General features: G+C 43.0%; 2 protein-coding genes across 4 annotated transcripts in view; one reads left to right on the top strand and one right to left on the bottom strand.

Moving 5' to 3' along the window:
• Positions 1 to 1,561: 1,561 nt before the first annotated feature.
• nme7 (NME/NM23 family member 7) overlaps positions 1,562 to 25,810 on the bottom strand; it is a 46,043-nt gene continuing 21,794 nt past the window's right edge. Inside the window, exons 12-13 of one of the 3 annotated variants that reach the window (XR_014799479.1) lie at positions 12,581 to 12,683; positions 1,562 to 10,170 (exon numbers count right to left, since the gene is read on the bottom strand). Coding sequence is in view for 2 of the 3 variants with exons in the window: in XM_084922231.1 (XP_084778357.1) it covers positions 25,384 to 25,416 (33 nt within the window). In the remaining variant the exon portion in view is untranslated. Of the gene's footprint in view, positions 10,171 to 12,072; positions 12,684 to 21,935; positions 25,417 to 25,810 lie in introns of those variants that run through there. The other 2 variants (XM_084922232.1, XM_084922231.1) reach the window with 2 other exon arrangements.
• atp1b1a (ATPase Na+/K+ transporting subunit beta 1a) lies at positions 16,675 to 25,230 on the top strand. Its single transcript, XM_084922233.1, has 6 exons — positions 16,675 to 16,887; positions 21,130 to 21,258; positions 22,490 to 22,642; positions 22,746 to 22,915; positions 23,788 to 23,868; positions 23,982 to 25,230. The coding sequence occupies exons 1-6, from the start codon at positions 16,794 to 16,796 to the stop codon at positions 24,234 to 24,236; spliced, it is 882 nt and encodes a 293-aa protein (XP_084778359.1). The 5' UTR covers positions 16,675 to 16,793; the 3' UTR covers positions 24,237 to 25,230.

A 25,810-nucleotide genomic window follows, 5' to 3' on the forward strand; every position in this document is an offset into this window, starting at 1 on the left:
GATTGGCGGGGTGAGCAGAGCGGCCTCACCTCCACCAGAGGCCGGTGCCTGCCGGACATCTGCCCAGCCGCTTGCGAGCCGGGGCGCACGACCGTGCCGCGTCCACCTGCCACGCGGCCGACCTCCGGACCAGCTTCGCCGACGCTGCTGGGTTCGCGGGCGGCCACCTGAACTCACAACTCCCCGTCGCTTGGCCGGGGCCCGGGGGCGCCGACGGTCCGGGCTGATCCCCTCTCCCGCTCGCGGTGGGGGGAGTACGTTCGGCCGAATAGTTCCCCGGCCTCAGTCGGGTGATGGGGGTATGTGGCGGGGCGTGGCCTGCGGTGCAGTGCAGAGGAGGCGGACGAACCTGCGCGGCATCCGCAATCACGCCCCACCGAATTAAATATTGTACTGGGTCCTGTGGTTGGGTTGTTGGTGTTATGTTGAGCTGGCAGCGGGAGAGCTGCAGCTCTGAGTGCGAATGTACAGCAACCGTGTAGGGATTAATAAAAAAATTATCAAAATGCCACTGGGTCTGCCGTGGTCGTTTACAATATTATTTATAGCTCTCTAAGAAATATACATCCTGGACATTCATCTTTAATAGCATAGTTTTTCAGACTTGTAGGTCCCTGGTTTTCTAGAACTTGCAAAGCACTGCAGAATTTAATTTACCAGAATCCTGTAACTGCAAACTGTGGCTACTGTCTAGTAACAGTTCTATAGTATTATGCGAACTACCTCCAAACACAGCTTTAGTGTGGTCTGTTTGCTAAGGTTAGAGAGTGAGGTTTATCAATAGTTGATCAAGACGTCACAGCAGGCTGTATAAAAATTTCAAGGCACATTCATAGCCTGTATAGAAAAAGGCCACAGTTGCCTTGATGTCAGCCATTAATACTTGACTTTACATTCTGAAGCTTTAGTATTAGTATGTACAGAGTATGTAGTTATCAGCTAATAACAGGACTTCACTAACTTGTTGCTATGTAATACAATGAAGGTCATTCAGTCTATACACAAATCTGTCTCATCTGCAGTGGAAGTGGATTAAAAAACCACACACACACAAATGGACTTAGCTAATGTTTTTCCTATTTCCCTCTCTTGATAATATTCAAATGACTCAGAGGAAATCAGAGCGTAAACATTTTTTCACTAATCTGAGTATTTATTTTCCTCCTACTGCTCATCGGAGACTTTTCCAGCATATTTGAATTTCAAATCAAAACTGTTTGACCTTAAAGGAGAATTATGTCCAAGGTCACTTGTCATGTCAAAAACTAATTTGACAATTTTTAAAGTCACTGCTGGAAAGGGAACCTGGTGAACCATCTTATGTCAACATCCAGACTGAATCTGTCAAATCCTGCTGATTTCTGTCCCGTTACATAATATCAATTTACTCACATCACTTTTTTTTCCCATTTTTTTAAATGACACACTCAGACTGCAAATTTATATCTTTGCTCAATTTGAAGAAGTAGGTCAGTGAATGCTGATGGGTGGTGGGGTTGCATGTAAACACAACTATTACCCTCTACTGCTGAAGGTGACGCTTACATTTCACACTAGAAAATATGGATTTAGTTCCATTTTATTTTCCACAGTGAGAATCAAGTTTAAATAAAGCTTCCACGATGCTTTTTTAGAAAATTATGGAGACAAATTAACAGGATCCTGGGTGAGAGGGACACTGATAAATGATGCCACACGTTGTAACCACATTCTAGTTTATCCTGAGGTCATTTTCTCTTTTTGTCTAACGTAGAATTCTTACATAATAACTATAAAAAATTGACCAAACAGTCATTAAATTGAGAAAAATGTATTTCTGACTCACTAAATAAGCCATATGCAGTGCACTGATCAGGGTCTAACTATGAAAGTATTTTTTAAGCACAAAAAAATAGCGTTATGCTATATTGCTAGTAATACCTGAATGGCTCTACCTTGCTAAGAACCAAAACAAATCCTGTTCTTTCTCACTTTTTCTGGAATGCACTAACGTGGGACTGACGTCACTCCCGGGGGTTCGTTTTGTAACTTCATAGTAACATAGATGAAGATAACTATGCAGCTGAGTGGCATTAGGCCAGATTGGCATAAAAAGAAGAAAATAAAAACAGCTTCAGTCCTGAAGAGCACAGAATAGCAAAACAGGTGCAATAAAAAGGAGGAACCAGGATGAATCCTATTTTTACACACTGAAGAGAGAGGGTGGAAGGGGGGAGATCTGTGAAGATCATGATCCCAAAAATCTGGAATGAGACAGCCACTGAAGGAAAAAGAAAGAAAGGACAGTCATAGGTAAAGCAAAGAAAAATATGTCACAGTGTAAACAGGATTATAGTGCAACATTAGACACGAATCGATTCAGTGAGACCAACCCAAAACACTAAAGATAATTATAGGTCATTTAAATTATAGGGGCAGTATGATAGCAATTAACTGAAATTTTAGACAAAGATGAGTTTTTAGTTTGGATTGAATGGGCACGGTGGAGTCAGACAGTCTGCTGTTTTAGGGGAGGGGAAAGGTTTCAGTGTCAGGGATAATACATGTATTTGAAACAGTTTTACCTTTGGAGAGAACAGGCTACTTTTTCTTTATACTGAGCTAGTCTAACTATATTTGTCTCTCTTGTCATCAGTATAAGATCTGTGAAAAAGATGAAGGATGTTTTAATTCAAGAGAATAAATCAGGAACCACAAGCCTACATTACATAGATAAGGTTTTCAAAGTAATGTTTATAGTATGATTATGAATTTAAACAAAACAAGCGGATCTCTTTCTGAATGTACACAATATTCTCAGTCTCAAGTTTACTCCTTTCCTTTTGAAGGCAAAATCCAATTATATTCCATTATAAGATGAAAGATGAAACCCCTCTTCAATCAACCATCAACAATGTCAGAGGTTAATTGTTGGTTTTAAAGTGATGGCAAAATGGATATGAGATGAAGTGTTTTGTGATGGTTTATAAAATGCACTTTGAATGGCCAGTAACTCGAAGCTACACAGAAGTCAATTCAATTTATATTCTGTCACTTCCTGCTTCTCAGAAAATAATCTCACTTACATTTACTACTTCGGCCTTGTTCTCTGCTGGAATATTTACATTATCTTTTTATAAGGATCCTGTAAAATATGAAAATTTTTTGTACCAAATCCACTAAAACAGCCTGGTTTATATAGAGAGGGGCTCGGAAAGAATGTGAAGGTCTTGTAAAGCCATTTCTAAACAACTGCAGATTTCAAGATCAACAGTTCAAACAACAGTATGAAAATACAAGTAACTCAGATGTGCAACCACCTTGCCGAGGTCTGGGAGAGGACCCAAACTGTCACCCTCAGTTTTGTTAGGATATTCAGCAGCAACACAGGAACCACCCAGGCTCAAGCCTGACATGAACTGAAAACTGCTGGAACACCAGCATCACTGTCCACAGTGAAGCCAGTTTTACATCTCTATGCCCTGAAAGGGCAGAATTAAGCTCCCTGCTTCAAAATTGACACCTTCAACCTGACTGAAACGGGTTCCCAAGAAAGGTTTTGTGGTCAGATGAAATAAATATTAATCCACATATTTGGAGAAGTAAAGGCGAGACCTTCAAACCTAAGAGCACTGTAACAACTATCAAGCGTGGTAGCATCGTGCTCTCGGGAGGTTTTGCTGCCAGTGATATTGGTATATACCACAAACTGGATGTAATAATGAAAAAGCAGGACTACCTCCAACTTCTTAAAATTCACCTCAAATTGACAGCTAGATGATTGAAACTTGGATACAATTGGGTGTTTAAACAGAACAAGGATCCCACACAGACATATAAACTGGTTTTGGAATGATTAAAGAGACTAACATTAAGCTTCCGTAATAGCTTTCCCAAAAGTCTGACCTCAACCCGAGTAAAAATTTGTGGACACTTAGTAAAAGATTTAAGTGATATTTGTGTATATGTTTATATTTGACTCTGTGTGGATTAGAGAAGATCCAAGATCAATTCAAACATACCTAATTCTCACCTAATTCTTGTTTTTAAAGTCATTCATAGTCAGTGGTAACTTTATTGTCCCCAATGGGAAATTGATTTGCAACATGTCAGCACACACACACACACACACACACACACACACACACACACACACACACACACACACAGAGAGAGAGAGAGAGAGAAACCAGCCCAAATTTCATGAGTAGCATTAACAAAGTGCAATGTGCAGAAGTATATAGCAGAAGGTATAAAAGACACTCTGTGTCTCTTGGTCTTCACTGCAAGCAACCTGAGAGAAGCAGCTGAAAATCTCTAAAGAGAGGATGGTCTTAACATGACAGAGGTCGCCATCATCAGCACCTGCCTGTTATAAAAGTGAACAAGCTGGACCTGAGACCTCCCTGAAATCTGACCAGCCACTTTAACCAGGTTACCAAGTCTGGTCTTAATGGTCAAGGAGAAATTACCATACCAAGCAATGATACAAAACATTAAAACTTTTATAAAAAGGGGTCATAATTTCAGATGAAACGTTAAAAACTCTCAATCTCCTTTAATAGTACAGTCGTTGTTGGACCTCAAAAATGGGACTCAAAGGACAGAGTAAGCAATCCAAATACAACTGCTAACCTTGTGTTGTGGATGGATCATCTCAGATTTTCTCTTGAACACCTGAAGTTTTGTCCATTTGTTTCTACTCATCAGGACATTACATTTTATTTTAACACTTGGGAAAACAGCAACACTAAAAAAAAAATTGAAACAGAAAGAATTTGGGCTGTTTTAAACAGTCAGAAAGGGGTCAGATCATGAGTTTGAAGGAATTCAAGGAGCAACTGAACCCTGAAATGGTTAATGATGTTAGAGATGGAGACAATCAGCTAAACCCTGCTAATAAAGTCAATTTCTGTTTATACTACACAGAAACAGGCCAAAGAGTAGGGAAAGCCTTTCTATTCCTGCCAGAAAATCAGTCCCAGCTGATCAATGGGTGTGATTAGTTCCCAAAATGTTTAACTGTCCTTTTAATAAATCAGAGGTGCAGTCACGCAAATTTCTGTGTGTTACCAGACGAACAAAAGAGTGTTTAAAAGTGACACAGAACAGCTTCAGTTACTCTGTGGGTGACCAAATAAAGAAACAGAACTCAAGGGCTGATGGCCAACCAATACGTTACGCCAATTACATTATGTTTAAATGACAGCTTTAGCTTTTATGTTCAGCTAAAGGCTACAGTGGCATTAAATGCTCTATAATTCTGTAAGTCTTTGAGCTACCATACAGCATCACTTTAAGAATAGCCACCAAGGCTAAAATATAGTAAGCTGACCACGGATTGACTCTGGTAGAACTCTCATGGGTTCAGTTTGTAGAGAGACATCTCTATCTGTGATCACTGTATGGAAAATAATGTGACGTTCAGTTTATTGATTTTGCTGTGTAACCCAGACAACCCTGCAGGGCATAATCTCAATCAACATACTCTACAGCAAGCATTCGCTACTAAGACTGTACGGCAAACAATTCAGCTCATCCAGTTACAGTTTACATTAACATATTTTAACCCCACCAGGACATCGGCTCACTATGACCCTTATGTTTTCAAAAGCCAGCCAAGCTGCTATTTAGAAAAGAAAAGTCAGTCTGAGGAAAACCAGAAAACCATCACATACATTGTAGAAATCCACAACTATATGCCAGCTAGGTACACTCTTATTCCAACTAGGTTAATTTTTTAACATCCACCAGGTTGTGGATCCAGTATTCTACAAAATGTCTGCCCATTTTGAAAAACCAAATAGAAAAGCCTTATGAGAACATGTAAAATTTTAAAACAGCATCAACTAAGATCAGCTGAGAAAGAGTGGTACAGTAAACTGGAAATTGGCTAATTCGTTTCAGTAGAAAATATTGAGGCTTCCAAGGAGAAAAATTAATATGCGTGGAAATTTTCAGATTTGAATCCCATCTTGTGTGCTGCTATCTGGATGTTTCTGCTCACTACGGTATGTGACTTCATCCTCACTTTTAACCCTTACTGATACTGCACACAGTGTTGGGAAGGTTACTTTTAAAATGTATTCCACTACAGATTACAGAATACATGCCCCAAAATGTAACGTATTCCGTTACGTTACTCAATGAGAGTAACGTATTCTGAATACTTTGGATTACTTAATATATTATCATGCTTGTTTACAACTACATGAATGTACTATTGCTGTGTGATTTATTACTATTACTGAAGGTTACTCGCCATACCAATACCAACTAGATGTTTAAATCTTAATAGAAATGAGTAACAGTAGGGTGGACATTAGGTAAAGCTGCACTTTTTGCATAAAACAGGTCCGCGGCTCCGAACCGTAGTAAAGGGACCTCTGGCTAATACGTTGGGTTCGTGTCGGGCTCGTAGCTGAAAACTAGCTTTACTTTGTTGTCTGGGTCAACTTTGCTAGCAAGAGACAGAGAGAGGCGTTGAAAGGCTGCTCCAACGGAACTTATTGTTTCGGAGGAAAACAGGAACACAGTGTACAGTCGAGTCTTCATAGCGTACTTACAACTGGGCTCGTCAGGCACTCTTTTTGGCTGCAGTGGTTATTAATATATTTACATGCTTCAAGCTCCCGTTTCTGCTCGGTGACAGCTCGTACTTTTCTCTTTTTTCTCCCTCCCTCGCTCACAGACACATAACAGGTATGACAGTCCATTCTCCCTGCAGCACGGACTGCACTGCCCATGAAGCTACATTCTTTAGGGCTATGCCTGTAACACTCTGCCTATTGCCTTCATATTAAATCATTTAAAAAAAAATTTCTTCATGTCATTATGAGACACGAGATTGAGACACGGGCATTTGAGCCTCTTAATGCATGTTTTGTTTGGGTTTCCAACAGCGTGGAATTACCAAACATAGAGAGGGCATAGCCTAACATAGGAAACAGGAAAAGAAAGAAGTAATCCCTTTATTTCAACAAAGTAACTGTATTCTGAATACCACCTTTTTAAACGGTAACTGTAACGGAATACAGTTACTCATATTTTGTATTTTAAAAACGTAATGGCGGTACATGTATTCCGTTACTCCCCAACACTGACTGCACATATCCAGAAACTACAAGAAAAACACACCAATTTAGTGGTTTTAACTGTTCTCATGACAAATGAGTTTTTTTCCACTGAGTCTCATTATAATCTCTTAAAAAGAGAAGCCATTCAAGTTCAGTTTAATGAAAACTAGACTTAAATTGAGTCAAATATCATGACCATGTCATATGATATAACATTCACAGCAGTATACAATGAAATAAATGGGCTGTTGTGAATGGTCACTTCTTACAGGGAATCAGGATAGGCCTCTTATTTAAGAGGGTGTTTCCTGCTTAACTTGAGTCCTGAGAGCACTCAAGTTCAGTAGAAAAGGGGTCCATTTACCATTTTCCAAGACCAGTACGTTCCCATGATACCCAACGCATGGGTACTTGACACACCGCTGGTGACTTCATCACACAGCTACATTAATTTATGCTGACACAGACCCTCTGCAGTATTCTCCTGAACAGTAGTTATCGCCAGTCACATAAAACCACAATGTAAGGGCTGGTATAGAACAAGAATAGGTAAAAAATGGGAGTTTCTTTACTGATATATCAGTAAAATGGTGGTAATAACTATATATGCTTTAAAAGCTTTTTTTCTTAACTATTTACACACATACCTTTACAACCACCCACAATGCTGTGGAATGAATTGCGGAGTTTCATCACAAATATAGCAAGAAATTAAAGTGTGGTTCTTAAAAGGCAAGTTGTTTTCTTATGTCCCCATAGTAACACAAAAACAAGAATGTGTGTGTGAGTGCGCATGCGCACGTGCTTGTGTGACGTCATCGTCATTGGAACGTGTCCTTTGATGTGTTAGTGACGTAATCCAGTCTGCATTCTACTTATAGGGCTGAAATAGGAGTCAGTTTGACACTAAACCCAGAGACACAGTCAAGACAGTCACCTTTGAGAAAGTTTAAACAGAGAGCTGAAAACATCACTGACAAAACCCCCCAAAATTAATTAATTACTATTAATTAATTACTATTATACCTTCTATAAGTGAAGACATAGAAAACATCGAAGTGAAGGAAAATTATCCCGGTGTCACTTTAAAAAACATTGTCAAAAATACAGAGCGGTCAACAATGACTGTCAAAGACTCTGTATCTACAGATACACCACAGGGAGTCATTCAAGTGAAGGCAGACTATCCCGAGGTCACTTTAAAAAACATTGTTGAAAATACAGAGCGGTCAACAATGACTGTCAAAGACTCTGTATCTACAGATACACCACAGGGAGTCATTCAAGTGAAGGAAAATTATCCCGGGGTCACTTTAAAAAACATTGTCAAAAATACAGAGCGGTCAACAATGACTGTCAAAGACTCTGTATCAACAGATACACCACAGGGAGTCATTCAAGTGAAGGAAGACTATCCCGAGGTCACTTTAAAAAACATTGTTGAAAATACAGAGCGGTCAACAATGACTGTCAAAGACTCTGTATCTACAGATACACCACAGGGAGTCATTCAAGTGAAGGAAAACTCTGAATCCACCTTGGATGGACAACCAATGCAGAAATCGGCTGATCCCTTTTCCCCCTCAGGGGCTCCAATGGGAGCAAAAAGCCAGGATCAGCTTCGTTTATTTGTCTCCGTGCTCACAGTAAAATTACTCTCCAAATGTCACGCCATTAAGAGCCGGAGCCAAGAGGAGTATGTCGCACACATAAAGCGCCTGGTGTCGCAGACACTGGAGGGTCTCCCAGTGGCTGAAAACTCCTGCCCACATATAAGGACAACCAAACAATTATGTAAGAAAATTCTCAAGGAGCTAGAGAAGAAATTTAGTGGAAGGAGGAATCTAGAATCACTGATAATACAACAGGATCAAGCAGTAGATGAAGCCATTGTTCAGTGTTTTAGAGCCCACATCACCAACCCAGCAGCAAATGAAACATCCAATCGCTGCTGGTGGAAAGATGTTCTGAAGATTGTGGGCTTCGTTCTAATTCTCCTTCTGGGGCTTGTTTTCATCGCAATTATTCCTCTTTAATGTTCAGAAATCCTACATCTCTCACCCCAACCGGTCACGGCAGATGGCCGCCCCTCACTGAGCCTGGTTCTGCCGGAGGTTTCTTCCTGTTAACAGGGAGTTTTTCCTTCCCACTGTCGCCAAGTGCTTGCTCATTAGGGGATCATATGATTGTTGGGGTTTTTTTTGTTTTTGTTTTTGTTTTTGTTTTTTATTTATTTATTTAATTTGACAGCATGTAAAATAAATTCAAAATGAACTGAGATGAACTGCTCCTGCTTGATATTTTCAGCTAAAGCAAATTGAGCATTTGCTGTTATGGCTTCCTAATGTACCTCTGTGTCTTTTAATTTTTACATTTCTGTAAGTTCAATAATAGACTTCATTATGTCCTTGATGTTCGTGACTCACTTCCATTTTAATCATTTATCTTTTAAATTTGAAGTCACACTTTGTTCAAATGCACTGTGTTAATGTATTCTTTACTGCCATATGAGATGAAAAGAGAGATGTTTCTATGTTGGTATATTTTAACTGACAGACTGTTTTAGTTTACACTTGACAAGTACTGCTTGCCTTGCTTTCCCCTGACAGAAAGTCACTTTATTTCTACCTGACGTAATTTATATTTCTGCATATTTGGTTTTGTTGAAAGTGGAGCTGGACATAGATGACAGAAGCACCGGCAGAGTCCATTCACTCATCCAGAAGTGGTCCACTAATGGATGAGTGCCACTTGATAAATGTGTTTCTTTCTTTTTTTTTTTTTTTTTTTTTTTTCCTTTTTTGTGTCCCGTTTGGATCTTTAGCCATCAGAATTGTTGTCTTAAGGCCAAGAAAGATGCCAAGCGGATTTATTTTACCAAGTGGATCATCATGGCCTTGCCATATTGGTCCATTTGATTGACCTTTATTATAATTATGTATTTATTTTATTTTCGGTTGCTACAAACGGGACAGACGTGACTGGGGGATAGGACAGGGAGAAAGAATGAAAGAAAGAGAGGGAGAGAAAGAAAACCAAAGGGGAGAAGAGACGGTGAGAAGCGGGGGAAGAAAGGAAAAAACAAACAAACAAACAAACAAAACGCCTGGATCACCTGTATGGAGAAAAAAAACAGAAGAGAAAGTAAACAACAAAGAGCAACATAATAAAAACAGCACCATCACAATAAACTAGCTAGCAGTAGATAACAGTAGATACTAAATAATAAATTATATTGTGCAGCACGCAAGATAGACAGCGCACAATGTGCTTTGAGGCAGCAGCCAAGAAAGGTGTAGTCCGCATCTGTGAACACCCGTGTGTACACCTGTGTGCATACCTGTGTGGATCAGCATGCTTGTATTCCAAAGGTTTCTCCATATAACGATCTGCTAGGGAGTGTGGGGAGCCATAGCCCCGTCCACCAGGGTATGAAGCAGGTATGGAGGAGATCTAGGCCCCAGATATCCAGAGGCCCCAGAGTACAAGGACCCGAGGAGGACCACCAAAGGGGGGGGAACTGTGCCACCCTCCTGGGAAGAGCTGAGTAGAGCCCCAAACGAGAGGTCACCCCGCAGCTACGGAGCAGAGGCCAGAGGGGGTTGCAGTGGCGTGCCCGCGGGCTCCGCCGGCAGCCAGCTGTGCCAGAGAGGACCGGGCTTCAGGCCCAGAGGCCAGAGGCCTGAGGGCATCCCACCCCCCGGAAGGAGCCCAGCCGGGCCACAGGCGCCTGGCCCCGCCAATCGGCCACCAGGAGTGAGCCGGTACATGCATGAGCGCCCAGCCCCAGATGACAAGGACCACCAACACACCAACGTCTAAGGGCATCAGCCACCGGCAGGGAGTGTGGTGAGGGGAGACAGGCCTCCGTACTTTAGAGGGCCTGAGATGTACCCAGAGAGGTTGAGTCTAAGACCCAACCTGACATATAGACACAGACAAACAGGCACACGCGGACACAGACGTGCATTCCCACCCCCATATGCACAACCAAATACTCGGCACTCACCCAACGTGTAGACAGACACAAATAGACACTGCACAGACAGTCGCACTCCCCAAACATACTCTATATCCCAGGTCCAGGTACCCCCGCCCCCAGAGGGGCAAGCCGCACCTAGACCCAGGAGATGTAACCCTTCTCTCTGGGGTGGAGGCAAGCGGACCACCTCCTTATCTGCAGTAGCAGGGAGGCCCCGCATCCCAGACCCCAGTCTGACGGCCAGCACCTCCTCCCAGCCCCCCAGCCCTGACGGCTAACAGAACCGGGGTGAGTGAAGACCTCAAACCTCCCTACGCCCGCTCATATGTAATGTTGTTGTGTGCTGTTCTAAAGTGCATTTAAAACTCAGGAGAGCATGGTACTAGCTTCCTCTCAGAGAGCAGCACGGCTCCTCCCGAAAACCCTCAGTCTAAATGCATTTAAAATTGAGGGTAGGGCACCAGCGCCAGAGGTGGGTTGGAGTACAACGACCATCCTCTGGATGCTGTAAAACGTGCCCACCCCCAAGGCCCTATATGTATGTGTTATGTGAGAGTTTGAGTAATGTGGATGTCTAGGTTGCAGAATAAAATTGAGGCACAGGCGGCCAGAAGGGGACAGAGGGGGAGTGCCTCCCCTGCACCCTGGTGACATACCTGCACCCCAAGCCCTGCGTGTGTGGGTGGGTGTGGTAGAGCGGGAATAGGGAGGCAGCTGAGGATGGGGAGGGAAGAAAGGGAGGGGCAAGCGGCCCCTCCCTGGGGCCAGCTCCCCCGCTGACCCCAGTAGGCACCCCCACGCTCTGGAACCCACCAGGGCAAGGAGGCCCAGGCCCAGCCGGACCGGGGCCCGCAGCAGCAGCACTGCCCAGCCCCACAGAGTCCGGGGCAGCCCACCCGACTCCACCCCAGAGAAAACTGCACCCACCCCATCATCCAATCATCTCCCAAACTACACAAGACAATAGACACCCAGGTTGAGTTCATTCTCCCCCTCTCCTATATCTCTCCCCCCACCTGCAGAGTGAGCTCCTGTAGTGAGGAGACCACCTGCAAAGATGTAACAACCTCCCCACCAGTTAGAGAGCCCCCTAGTTGGGCCGATGCACCAGAGGTCCCCTGCACTGGGGCTGAGCCCCCCCGCACCCACCCGCCACCCACCCACTGCTCCGGCGACACAACAGCCAGGACCCAAGCCCCCAAGGCCCGGCCAGCACCCCAGACCAGGGGGCGGATAAATGTGTTTCTAAATAAACTGACTTGACTTTCTAATTTGAATTAGTCACAATAAACAACAACAAAAAAAGTAGATAATGTATCTATTAATAAGAAACTAAGCCAGTGGAAAATAGTTTAGCTGTGAAGTGCGAGCTGTTTCAGCTGTGGACAGTCTGTGAAGTAGAAATATGAAGTACAGCACACACTCACACATGAAAGAGAATAGCTTTTGCACATTTCTACTGTTCATTCAAAATTAAAATGCATTAAAACAGGTTTTGGCATCTACTGAAGATGAAATGGTGGATGATCGCAGGATCCTTTACCTGATAAAGAAAAGCCCTTCCTTTCACAGCATCCAGCCAAGTGCATGACATTTGTCATTGATCATCACCAGTCAGTGTCAAGAACAGGAATACCAGATTAAAACTATGGCAAAGAAAAACAAGCAAAGCAGCTCAGTAACAGTCATTTATTGGACAAACGATGCAAAAAATGAGCCCGTACCAAAATGCTGGGAAATTAAATGGATTCAAAGAATTTATTAAGGTTCCTAATCGAAAACAGAAAGGTTCACCCCAAAAATCCCAGACAGTGGTAAAGTCCAATGACTGAATGTATTTTTAATATTAGTTAGCAATATTACATTCAACTTTATCACATCACTTTTAAAATTTAGACTGTAAGACGTTTCTGTGAACTTGGCATGAAAACAGTTCATTATTTGAAGTTCTTTTTTCTTTTGTTCTTATTACACCTCATTTTTTCATGTTTTGATTTGAGATGTTTTGGTCCATATCCAAAGAGCTGATCCAACAGTGGTTTCTGCATAGACTCACTATTGTTGGTGAGCTCAAGACCAGCTCAAATGCTGCATACCACAGTCCATCCACAGTCGCTCTCAGAATGCTGCACCTCCTGGTAATCTTGGCAAACCCTTGATGCCTGTTAACAGTGGGCCGCTGTGTTATCACTGCACTATCAATGGCTTTCCAAAGCAGTGCATTACACTGTTCACTTTTAATATTATTGGTGAAGTTAAGGTGCTTTTTCGTTCTTCTTTTTTATATATTTGAACTTTAACTTCTGAATATTTCTCTTCTCATTTCCTAAACATAGTTTTCCGAAACATGTAATAACAAAGAAATTCTGTTTTGATAAGATCTGCTCCCACAAACTGACATGGAGTCGTCGTTGCTGTCACACCTTTTAATTGCTGTCTACCTCAGGTAATTTATATTTCTGTATGTGTTCTCTGAGCTAACAGTATTTTTTTACAAGAAGAATTGTGTTGCTGGTGTTTCTGCATCATATGGAAGCCTACATTTTTATACAGGTGATAAACCTTCTACGCGGTCCTGTCTGTCTTATTCAAGAAGTTAGATCATAAATTTGCTGCATGAGGAAATTTACAGACGAACATGTCACTTCTTGTTTGCTTCAAACAATGCATGCACAATGTCAACACGGTGAATGCGTTTTGTGGGTGGGAGTGGTAGATGCAGCGCTTTTAAGCATTGCATGTATGTTTTATTGTATGTCTCTGGTATGCATTTTATATTTTATAGATCGTTTAATATTGCGTGCACCTGCCTAAGGGCAGCAACTGTGAAGCTAGCAGCAAAATCTAGTAAAAGGCATCTTTTTCTCACATGGAATCAGTGTTGTTATACAAGATCCCTGATAATTAAAAAATTAAAGTTGTCTAAAAGGTGTCATACAGGTCAATATTTTTTAGCTGTTGAAACAGTTTTAACTTATTTTAGCTGCAGTTCTGTCTGGCTGGTTTCACTTGGGCTGCATCTGCATATCAGCACATTTTTAACCACAGAGTTCTTGTGAAGATCACATGGACCGTGTCACTTATCCCACAAAACTTTAAAGTCAAAATTTACAAAAAAACAAAACAAACAAAAAAACAGAAACTGAGAATAGCTTTCCATTGGCTTCACTCAGCAGAGTTAGTCATTTTGGTCTTCATTGGTTCGTTTCCTTTAGCATGTGCTAGTTTCCATCATATTCCACAGACAACGGCAAAAGGTTCTGTCTTTATGGTGACAGATTTCCCTTACTGAGGATAATATAAGCAGGAAAATACTGTGATATGTTAACTGCACTTCACCCACGGTAGTAGGCTTTGATAAAACCCAGACTGTCCTGGAGTGCTGGCTTCTGTAAACCACCATGAATCAAGCAGTGCCATCTACTTCTGCTCAGCTCCTTGTGAAATTCCTTTGTCTTATGCAGTGTTCACTAATATATTTGGCAATGATGACTACCTCTCGGGTGTCCAGTCATGACTTCACTCTCGGATGTCTCACCATAGCGGGATCTGTGATTAATGTGATTAACAATCGTGTGACTCTGAACTTCAGCGCTTAAGTTGTAATCACCTCTCTAAATGATGAATTCAGCCACCAAAAACAACAGATTAGGTGCTTTTTAGAGCTGCAGGTTAAAGTTAAATGTCATGCTGCAATGTACGTCACTCCCTTCCCTTATCCTTTCATGTTGAACATCTCTTCCTCTTTTTTGTTCTGGTCACATGACAGTTTGTCGCTTCACCTTTTTCATACATAACTCAGACTTTAACATAAATGAGAATGATTTTCATTCTAAAGTTATTGTATTGTTATTCTAATTAAAAACAGCAATTTGCTACCATCTAATAATAATAACAAGGTTGTTGTGTTTAAGTGAGCCTGTCCTTTTGTAAGAAACAGGTTTCATAAAATCTTTACGCAGCCTTTGTGACTAATGTTCGCTGCTGATGTATTGGCCCTGTTTCCTGGGCCGAGGCTCTCCTTTTGTTTAACGTGTCGCAGTTCTTTGTCTTTTCTGTTTTCAACAAATGCGAGTCCCCCAAAATCTATTCAGTCATCAATCTCAGCCTCTCCACCGAATATTTGAGAAAAGAATCAGTCTCACTCTGACTAACATTTCAGTGTGGACATGAAAAGCAGGGTCAGGATGTTTATAAAGAGTAATACAAACCACACTGCACATCATTCATTTCTAACCTTGTGCTGTGGGCAGATCCTCTCACACACTCTCTTGGCTGAAGTTTGGTGAGTTTGGGTCTATTTTGGTTGATCCGGCCAAGCAGCCAGACCCTGAACTTAAACGGGTAACAAACAGATGAGCAGCCTCCGTTTCACCTGTTCATGTTTCTCTATGATGATTGCTTTGAAAAGTGTCTTTGTGCTGGTTTTCATATTTGCTTTCCATTCATACCTATATACTAAGAGTAAGACTATATGAGAAGAATAGGGGTTTGTGTTGGTGTGTGGTGCTGTAGCCTATAGATTTATGTCATTAACTGGTAAACATGAGGTATCAGAATCACTAAATTCTTATCAGCTACCATCCTTACCTGTGTCGTTATCCACCTGTCGGTCAAAGAGGCACGCCTCTAACATTAAACACTAATAATGTTTAAAAGAAGGTTTGTTTGTTTTTAAATTAACTCTATACAGTTGCTATGGAGTCTATGGGCCCTGATTCACTGCTGAAGCCTCCAGTGGCCATCAGAGGAACTGCAGCTTTTTAACTTCCTCATTAGCTTCATGTTGGACACCTGCAGGGGCGGATCTAGAGAAATGTTCTTAGAGTGGCATGAGGGTGGCATGGAAATCAAATAGGGTGGCAAAATCAAAGCCTTTTTGTTTGTTTTCCACCTGGAGACGTTTGCCTACATTGCAATCTGCCTTTGTGAAATTCATTAGTACCCTCGCTTACACACAAAAAACAACAACGACACAACACACTAACTATACAAGATAACACAACACGCTAACTATACACTCCACGCTAAACGTTGCAAATCTCTCCCACCTCAAAACTTGCTCTCTCACTCGCTTACTCTGTCTTGCTGCCATCACTCCCATAACTTTCTCCTCTTCCTAACCAAATCTCATGTCTTGACTCTTTAAAAAAGTGGTCGACATGGTACGTTTTTCAACCAATAGGAATGAGGTAGCTATTTTTCTTACTGTGACGTAGTAGATAGTATTTAAGTAAAAAAGCATGCATTATCTATATCTATATATATATAGATGGCACATGCCACCCGACGCCACCCTTCTAGATCCGACCCTGGAGGTTTCCTGACAGTACAGGTCATATTTTTCGTCCCGTCTTTTTCTCCCCCACCCCAGAGTCAGGTTGATGCTTGCCATGACCGCAACGTAGACTGACTGAAAGTCGTCTGCAGCAGCCGTTGGTCGCGCTCTCCGTGTGCTGATTAGCCTTCCTACCTCTAACTGCCGCTCTCTGTTTGGCTGTTTTGCATTGAGCAGGGGCAGGTTGTGATTTGCTAGCCTCAGCCCTCCTCTCCGGGGCTGGACTTGTTCACAGAGTTTGCAGGCGGAGTCACTGGTTTCCCCTCTGAGATAAATAGTGCGCGGTACAAGTGGGAGCAACGCGCAATCGACTGTCCTTTTCTGTTTCCTGCGAGGGACAGTCGACAGTCTCAGCCTGAGAACTGAGACACAGCAGAGCCGTTAAAGCAGAGAGAAAGTGACACGGGGGGGAGTTACCATGTCTGGAAATAAAGACAGCGACGGAGGATGGAAGAAATTTGTGTGGAATTCGGAAAAGAAGGAGTTTCTAGGGCGCACAGGAGGCAGCTGGTGTGAGTACTCTTTTTGTTCTTTATCTCCGGCAGGCGGGCTGCTGGTTGTTGATGGAGCAGTTGGGCTGGAGCAGAGTGGAAACCGACCGTGCTCACAGCGGATTATTTGTATTTTGACTCAATGTTTTGCCGGTGCTGACGTTCGCACCTGTTAGAGCTCCCAGCCGGAGGCGCGCCGAGTCGTGACTTTGCCTTTTTAACGGAGGCTGCGTGCTCATGTTGGTGTTTAAAACGAGAATGAAGTGAAAAAAGGTGAAACACGAAGGAGGAGTGCTCGGTACGGATCGATTGGAGTCAAAAACAAGGACAGTAAATGAGGACAATAAGCCAATTTGGTCTCCGTGGACGTAATTGATTTCCTCCTTTTGGGGTGTTTCTGTGCATTTTTCAGGGCTCCCGCGGTCATAGGTGTTCATTACGAAGGCGTAGCCCTGATCAGCTCATTGACTAGCGGCAGTCTTTTCTGAAAAGGTCATCTTGAAGGACAGCCGAGACTTTTACCTGAACCAACAAGTTGGTGGCTGCCGCCGTTTATCTAGTTATTCTGAGTGTCAGCCCTCCGCGGGGAGAAGGAGAAGGGCTGAGGACATTTTATTCCTGCCTTTAATAAACCCGAGCAGCTGATCCCTGGACCCGACACCCGGGCCCAGCTCTGCCTTCCCCACGTTTTAACTCGAACCCGGGATTATTGGATCCGGCTCTAATCGTTTCAGCGCCGTTTTCAATACTTTAAGACGCCTAACGCGGTGCGCAGCGGTTGATGGTTTGATGGGATCACTGCCCTGCATTACATAGCGCCAATTAGGCTCGTTAAACCGTTTTGCACGTCAGATATGGCGTGTATGTGCGCGTCTCCCCCTCCTCTCCAGACGCCGCACGGTAACACGGTGATCACGACTCACGTCTCCCGGGCCGCCCCTCTCTGTATTTTTATCCTGGAAGAAATGAGGCGTCGCTGTGTGCGCGCGTTAAAGCGCATTCTTCGGGGCTTAATGAAAGCTTCAAACTAACACGTTTATTTCTGAGAAACGGTAATTCTCTGTGGCTCAAAGCACGGCTGTGTGTGGCGATTAAAATCAGGAGCTGCTCTCGGGTGGAACATTTCACCCACTCCATGTTCTAGGTGGTGGTGTGGGGTTACCAGGCTGGTAGTTCAGTGTCCCGTGGAGCACACACAGTGAGCCATGTTGCTTTAGCAGCAACAGGTATGTCTGCTCAAAGCATCTCAGGCCACAGCGCTGATCACAGACTTTTTTGAGGCTCAGAAAAAGCCTCTGAGTGTGACCCAGTCTGTATCCCCTAACTTGACACAAGCCTCTGTGGTTGTCTTATTTTTGGCCATTTCATAACCACTGATTTATTTTAGTTTGGGTTAATTAAATGGCACATAAATATTCTTATGCTTCAAAGTCTTCTTTCATTTCAAGACTGTAAAGAAAAAAGCCCTGATTGGATTTTTTTTTTTTTTTTTGTTTTGTTTTTTTATTTTGAGGTGACTACAAACATATCCGGATCATGAACACAGCACCGTCATCTGCTCAGTGTTTTCATGGTGGATGACGGTCAGGTTTTTCCATAAAGGACTTTTTTGCTGGTTTGAAATGGGCCTTTTGGGGTGGAGGGGTGTCAATTAACGTCACTCAACAGAAGTCTGTGCTTTTTCCTGTTACTTTCTCTGCCATTTTTTTTCCCCTTTTAATAAACAAAACTTGACTAAAAATGACAGATAATAAATTTTAAGCCTTTTTGTTTTGTTTCCCCGCCCCAAATCATCCTCATAGCTTCAGTGAAAGCCCAAAAACATGTTTGACTGGACCAGGGATTTTTGTTTTTTAAACAAATAGCTGGGTTTAATTTAATCAAAGTTGAAATACAGTTTCGTCAACTGGCACAAAAGCAGTCAAATACAGATAACACAGATTGGTACCTTTGGGTGCCTTTACCTGCAGCATCATGTGCTGGTAGATTTATAATTTAAAATCTGCAAAACTTTAAAACATACAGTGTGCAGTACAGAGTAAATCATTAGCACATTAAACTGTGTTTCAGTAAAACACTTGTGCTAATTGTGTGCCATGTGAGTCGCTTGCACTTTTCAGAAAGTCAGACAGGAAGTGGCGCGGTGACAGCGTCAGTCTTGGCGCTCGTTACGTCTCCTCCACGTGTTTGTCTCAACATGCCAGACGGAAAGTAGGCTGCGGGGCTGGTGAAGGCCTCTGCGAGCGTGGAGACACATGTGGTATGAATGCGGGGACAGTCCCTTCGCGGCGTGCTGCAGCAGCCTGCTGGGGGAGGTGCTCTCAATTCAGAAGCTGCCTTTCACCACCCCCTACGGCTCCCTCCATGCTGCTTTACTCTGAGCCCTGCAGCGTTTCAGGCCGCTCCGATCACTCAGGTGAAATCACACAAACTGACAGCCAGACAACAGGCTGTACACATACTCAGCCACAACATTAAAACCACTAACGGCGCGAACAGCCGCCCTCACAACGAAAGCTTCTGAGGAATCTCCTGGCAATCCAATGGGTCTGTACTTTGACACAGACCATCAAAGCCCTCCTAGTGTTGCCACTTGGCAGCCATTTTAAAGCATGATCTAAAATGAGCTGAGTTTCAGAGGCATAGAATCTCCAGTCAGCTCTGAAAACTGCCCCAAAAGTTTGAATTTGCCCCAGAGAGGTTTTTAAAAGCTCTTTTCTCCTAATGAAGTTTTACTTCCACCACTATATTTCTGAGTGCCTTTCTTTCAACATCTGTGGTGCCTTCAAACATCTCCCTCCCCCATGATAAGGTGACTGCTCCAAGCAAGTCAAGCAAAGCAAGCACACTGTGAAATTGGCCTGACCTCAAGACCCCCCCAAATGTTGTTCTGATAAAGCCAAAAAGTCTGCTGCCAGTCACCATTGCTGCGCACACAGAGGGTACAAAGTTTCAGGCAGGTGGTTCTAATGTTGTGGCTGATCCTGTTCTGATTTCAACAGGCCAAGACAGGTAAAGAACACCCGATTGGATAGTCCTTCCTGCCGCGTGCCACACCTGTTTGACTTCTTTTCACTTGCGCGCACACACGAGGAATAAACCGTTATTTGTTTTGCAAATTCACCTCCCCTGCACAGCAGGCGGTTATTGCAGCATATTTTTCCAAGATGGCGCACTCCTAGGAGTTGACAGAACTGTCAGAAACCCGCGACTATTGTCAGGCACTGCTTCATAGGACACTAGCAGCCACCGCTTGGGGCCCGACTAGACTCATCCCAGAGTCTAATCATGCTCTGTATTGAGGGGGGATTTGAGGGGAAAAAAACCAAACAAATTCTGCTTGCGTCTTTGCTATCACAGGCAGCTAGCCAAGTGGCCTTTAAAGGCCTTAAAGCGAACCTGCTTTCAGGTTCGCTGAGCTCTTTTCTTCTTGATAGAAAATCAGAATCAGCGTTTTTAACCTGCCACAGATCATAACTGGGTGTCCGGGGGCTTTTCGGAGGCGACTACGCCCTTAAGCACAATTGTTGAGCATAGCGTTACAAAGAGTCTTTGTTACCTTAGTTAACAGAGGTTCAAGCATCCCCCACTGTTTTGGCCATCTGAACAAAAACCTTTTAAAGCTTGCTGAAATTAAACCACACTTACAATTTACAAGTTTGTTTGATCTCAAAACTTATTTTCCTCTGGAACACCAAAAATCTGATGGGGAAAATCAGGAAATATGATGCTGATGGTTTGATTGCATCATACAGGGAAGCATGTGCCGTTACAGTTTTGTTCACTTGTGTAATGAAGCGTTTGCCTTAATTCATCACGTTTCTATGCACAGGAGCATGAATAAGGGCTTTTTTTTTTTTTTCTCTCTTCTTTTTTTTTTTTTTCTTTTAATCCTAATCGTTGAAGGTGACACAGCCGGGTGGGTGGGTGGGGGGGTCTGCAGGACTGAACAGTGACTCATCCTGTTGCTCTGGAAGCACAGCCATCCCACCTTCTGCGTGATCTGTTTAAGCTTTAAATTAGGTGAAAAGAACCTGGGAAAGGGGTTTATGAAGGATATGTTGCTGTTGGGAAGAAATGCGGTACATTTTCCTGGGTTTTGGGTAGCTGATGTTAGGCATGCTCTAATAAAGCAGTCCGTCTTATCACCTTCAGGTGCTTGTGACTTCTGAAATCTGAGGTGATGTTATATTTCACATTTGAAGCAGTTTCTTTCTTGCTTCTTTCATCTCAGTAATTTGATTTATTTTCCTTCCTCTACAGTTAAAATCCTCTTGTTCTATCTGATTTTCTACGGATGCTTGGCTGGAATTTTCGTTGGGACCATTCAGGCATTGCTGCTAACGTTAAGCAAAGACAAACCCACCTATCAGGACAGAGTTGCTCCCCCAGGTAAGCACATCCTCTTCCTCCTCACCTTTCTGACTTTGCTGCTGCATCAGCTCAGCGATCAGACAAAAAGCCTGTTGGTGGTTCGTGGGCGTTACAGACGACTGTTTGGGAGGGGTGTGCCTCTGAGCAGCTCCTCTATCGGCAGTCTTTCTGACCTTAAATAGGTTCGGCCATTTTGTCCTTCACTCCCCTCAGCCGGTCGATGTTCCCCCCGCGGGCAACAGGGGAACTAAAACGTGTGCTATGATTATGCATCACAGCTGACACGACTGCATGTACATGCGTGACTACAGTTTGTGGCTTTTTTCTTCAAAGGAAGAAAAAAAAGTTTTGTTTTTCCACCACAGCTTTTAAAGGCTCGAAGGGGGGGAAAAACCTAATGTGTAATCTCGTGAGAGTGTCATCAGACAACGCTGCAGCAGTTAAAAAAATTTCCTGTGCGCTCTGAGACTGATTTGAGTGCCAAGCCTCATCTCGCGGTTTGCACAGCACATGCTCTGCCCCTTAGCAGTATTTTTAGCAGCCATTCTAGATGACGGGCTGCATGTGGCTGCCGTTTTGTTCACGACTGTTGACAATCAGAGATTAGAGCGAGCAGAACAACAGCGTGAGCGTGGAGAGCTCTAAGCTGAAGCAAGTTTCCAGAAGTGGCATGATCAAGGAAGCAGCGAGAAAGGTTCTTTTTTTTTTTTTTTTTTCTCTCCCTTCGGAGCGTGATCCCGCCTCCCACTCAGAGGCTAAAAGTTTCCATTGTGAGAGAAACACACGTGAGAGTGGATGGGTGGGGGTTGGTGAACTTTCACAAGCCTCCTCTGACACTCAAACTGCTGCTTCTCCTCTCGCCGTCTCAACCGGCAGCTCAAGGGCAGCAAATAAAACAGGTCCTGCGGCGAGGCCGAGAAGGGTTTCGCGACTGTCATGTTGCCTCTAGCTACTCTCACTGTCACACTCTCCCCTCGCCACGCCTCGCGCACCAACTCTGTGGAAAATTACTGCTGTGAGGAGCTCTCAGAGGAAATCCCCAAGACCCTCACATTGTCCTTAGATAATGGAGAATGCTCACAATGGCTCACGTGCCATGTCATGTTGCTTCTCTAAGATATTTACACTTTTTTTTTTCCCACACAAATTGAGGTTTTTTTTTTTTTGTTTTGTTTTTTTTTTTTAAATGTTTTTATTTTTTGTCCCATGACTTTTGTTTTCGTACCAAACCAGTGTGGTGTTTTTGCAGGTCTGTCACACACCCCACGCTCAGACAAATCTGAAATTTCTTTTAAGAAGAGTGATCCGAGTTCATACAGCAAGTATGTCCAAAGCATGAACGAATTCCTTGAGATGTACAATGAGACAAAGCAGACTGGGGACTCCTACGAGGAATGTGGAAGCAAGTATCATACAATGCAATCAGCTTTCACCATTTGTCACTCATGAGTGGATGTTTGAAGATCTAAACTTAAATTTTGTTTTCTTACTTGTGGCATTTTCAGCGCTTCCTGGCACGTACAAAGATCGAAGTATGGAAGAAAAGAAGAAAGTCTGCAAGTTTTCTAGGTCTTTGCTGAAAGACTGCTCAGGCACAGACCCTGATTATGGCTTCATGGAGGGGAACCCATGTGTTATCATAAAGCTCAACAGAATTGTCAACTTCCGACCAAAGGTATAGTTACCGCTTAAATTCAAAGGCTAATATTAAGTAGCACAAAATGGCACCAGTCCTTTTTTTTTTTTTTTTTTTTTTTTTTTCCTCTTTTAATGAGCTTAGGCTCACCTCAGACATTAATTTAACCTGCAGGCATGAAGTAAACTGTAGTCCTGGACTGTGCTGCTCTGTATTTAGATACCTGAATATCAGTATAATAACAGCACAGCCAGCTTGGAGGTGATATGCTGTGTAGCTAAGTTAGAGCTAGCTGGCTAACACCCCCCATTTTGGCTATAAACTTGTAAAGCTTTTCTTTGTGGCCGTAAGATGCAAGTAATCTGTACTCAATCATCTGGCTACCTTAGTGGACTGTTTCTGAGTGAACAATCGTAGCACTATAGAGCCAGCAGAATTGCCTCTTCAAGGAAAAAAAGATGTTGTAAATGACAATGGGAAAACATCTCATTCCCATCTACTCGTAGTCTCACTGCCTCTCAAATGACTAAAACAAGTGAGATGTGCCTGCAGTGAGCTCTTGCTCACAGAGTAGAGTTGGCGATCATTTGTCTCAAAGGTCAGATGTGTGGTGTCAGGGGAGCTAAGGGGTCAGAGCAAACAGAAAACCCAAATCCACAAACAGGAAAGCGAATACCCCCCCCCCCCAAAAAAAAAAATTACAGGGAGTGCATTTCTGTAAAGGGAAAACCAACTTAGGAAACCTTACAGACATGTGAACCATCCATGAAGCTTTTTCCTTTATGTTTGAAAATGGGGGGGGAAAAAAACTTCTGAGAAGCTGGAGCTTGAAGTTGCATTGTGGTTAACGTAGGCACCAATAAGTGAAAGTTTAATTTAAACCAGTTATTGCTTGTTTGTTCTTTCTTTAGGCTCCTTCAAACAACTCATTACTAGAAGAACTGCCGGTAAAAGTTAGCCCTAACGAGATCCCCATTTACTGCAAGCCTAAGGTACGTTTGCAAGAGCGTGTGGCTGTGGCCTTCCAGTGCACAGATACAGGGAGAATGAATATTTGTCTTCAAAAGGACCGGCTGTAAGTCTCACTCAAGTATTGTGTTTGCAGAGAGCTGAGGATGAAGGCCAGATCGGAGAGATAAAGTACTATGGGATAGGCCAAGGCTTTCCTCTGCAGTACTACCCATATTACGGCAAACAGCTGCACCCCGACTACCTGCAGCCCTTGATGGCCGTTCAGTTCGTCAATGTGACGGAGGGAAAGGAGATCCGCATAGAGTGCAAAGCATTCGGAGACAACATCGATTACAGCGAGAAGGACCGCTACCAGGGACGCTTTGACATAAAGCTCACCGTGTCGTGACCTGAGCTACAGCGAGCACTCAATTTGAAAACGAATACAACTTAGAGAAAACCGTTCAGATAAAAACCACCACTAGTCTTTGAACATTCATAATATACAGGACCTACACTTAATCCGTGTGCTTTACACTAGCTTTTCTGTGTGTTCGTCGAGGGTTAGAATGTAAAATACAAAAGTAGCAATAGCAAATATTTATTCTACTGTACATGAAAAGATTCCTTGAGCCATGGGAAACGTTCATCCATTTACTGTAAAACGGCAATTCCACTACTGACGTGTAGCGAGTTGTTTTCTGTCCCGAAATACTTCACCCTTACGTGGTTTCTATATATTTTTGGAGTGTCCAGTGCTGTAGTCTAGTCCCAGCTGTAACCTCTTTGTCTTATGTCCGCTTTAGTGGTCCAAGGTGTGTGCGCGCGTGTGTGCTCGTGTCTATGTGCAGGCGTTTACAGGAGTGTGTGTGTTCATGTGCTCTGACTAACTGAATTACTGGCATGGTACTCTGAACGTTTAAGGCCCACGTCTGAGTAAATAACTGCTCTGTGTTTGCGCTTCTTCGTCCCGGTTATTGGAGGAGGGGCACATTTGTTTTGTTCACCTTAGCTGTTAGATATGGTTTGATTACATTTATGTTTGATACTTTCATGCAATTTTTTTTTAATTTTTTTTTTTTTTTTTTTTTTTTTTTCTGATTCGTAGTGTAGCGCTTTGTGGGTCCAGCCTAGAAGACCGTCACCTCCACAAACAGTGGCGACTCAGTTCTCTGAAATCTGTTTTGCTGGAGACATCACGCGACATGTGATGCTACTTGCTATTGAATGTTTTAGCCATTTTCATGGTGGACGAATTTTATATTTATGCAGTTGTACTTTTTTTTTTTTTTTTTTTTTTCCAAAAGTGTAACATATGAATCTAATACCAAAGTCGCTGGTCAAAAAGTTCAAGAACATCAGAGGCAATGCAGTATCCCGTGTAATACGTTTTAGTTGGTGTTGGTGTTTAAAAAAAATACTTAATTCAGTGTTGAAGATCAAAACACTTGTCAGGAGTCTGCTCTTGTTACTTTATTTAATCTGCATAAGGCTGGAACAATAAACAGAAAAATGAGAAAACTGGAAGTGTTTGACTGTGTAGTTCAACGTGGTTTTCATCCATCCAAAATCTTGAAGAAATACTGCACCTGGAAAAGGAATTTAAGGGACATTTATAGTAACATCTGATGAATTAACACTGTCTGACACCTCAAATGTCTCTGCACAAGCCCTTTCTTTGCTACTGTTCCAGTCAGGGGAAAATGGCAGCTCAGTCAGTCATAGGCTAATGTTCAACAAGGAGGCGTTTGTCCAGACTACAGATCAGGAGTTTTCCTGAACAATGACGCACGACGGGTCAGGCCCACTCCCTGCAAAACAATGGTTTTGTTTCAAATTCCTCTGCCATTCTTGCTTTTCTAAAACCAGTGTGATCTGAGGCTGCCCCGGCCCACAGGGCGCAATCATGAGACTGGACATGGCCTTGGAGTCCAGGAAGGTTTTGTTCTCGCTAAATGTGAGGTACTTATTTATGCAGGGGCT

The sequence above is a fragment of the Perissodus microlepis genome, chromosome 23 (assembly GCF_051167445.1).
Source record: "Perissodus microlepis isolate ML-2025 ecotype Zambia chromosome 23, ASM5116744v1, whole genome shotgun sequence".
Lineage (NCBI taxonomy): Eukaryota > Metazoa > Chordata > Actinopteri > Cichliformes > Cichlidae > Perissodus > Perissodus microlepis.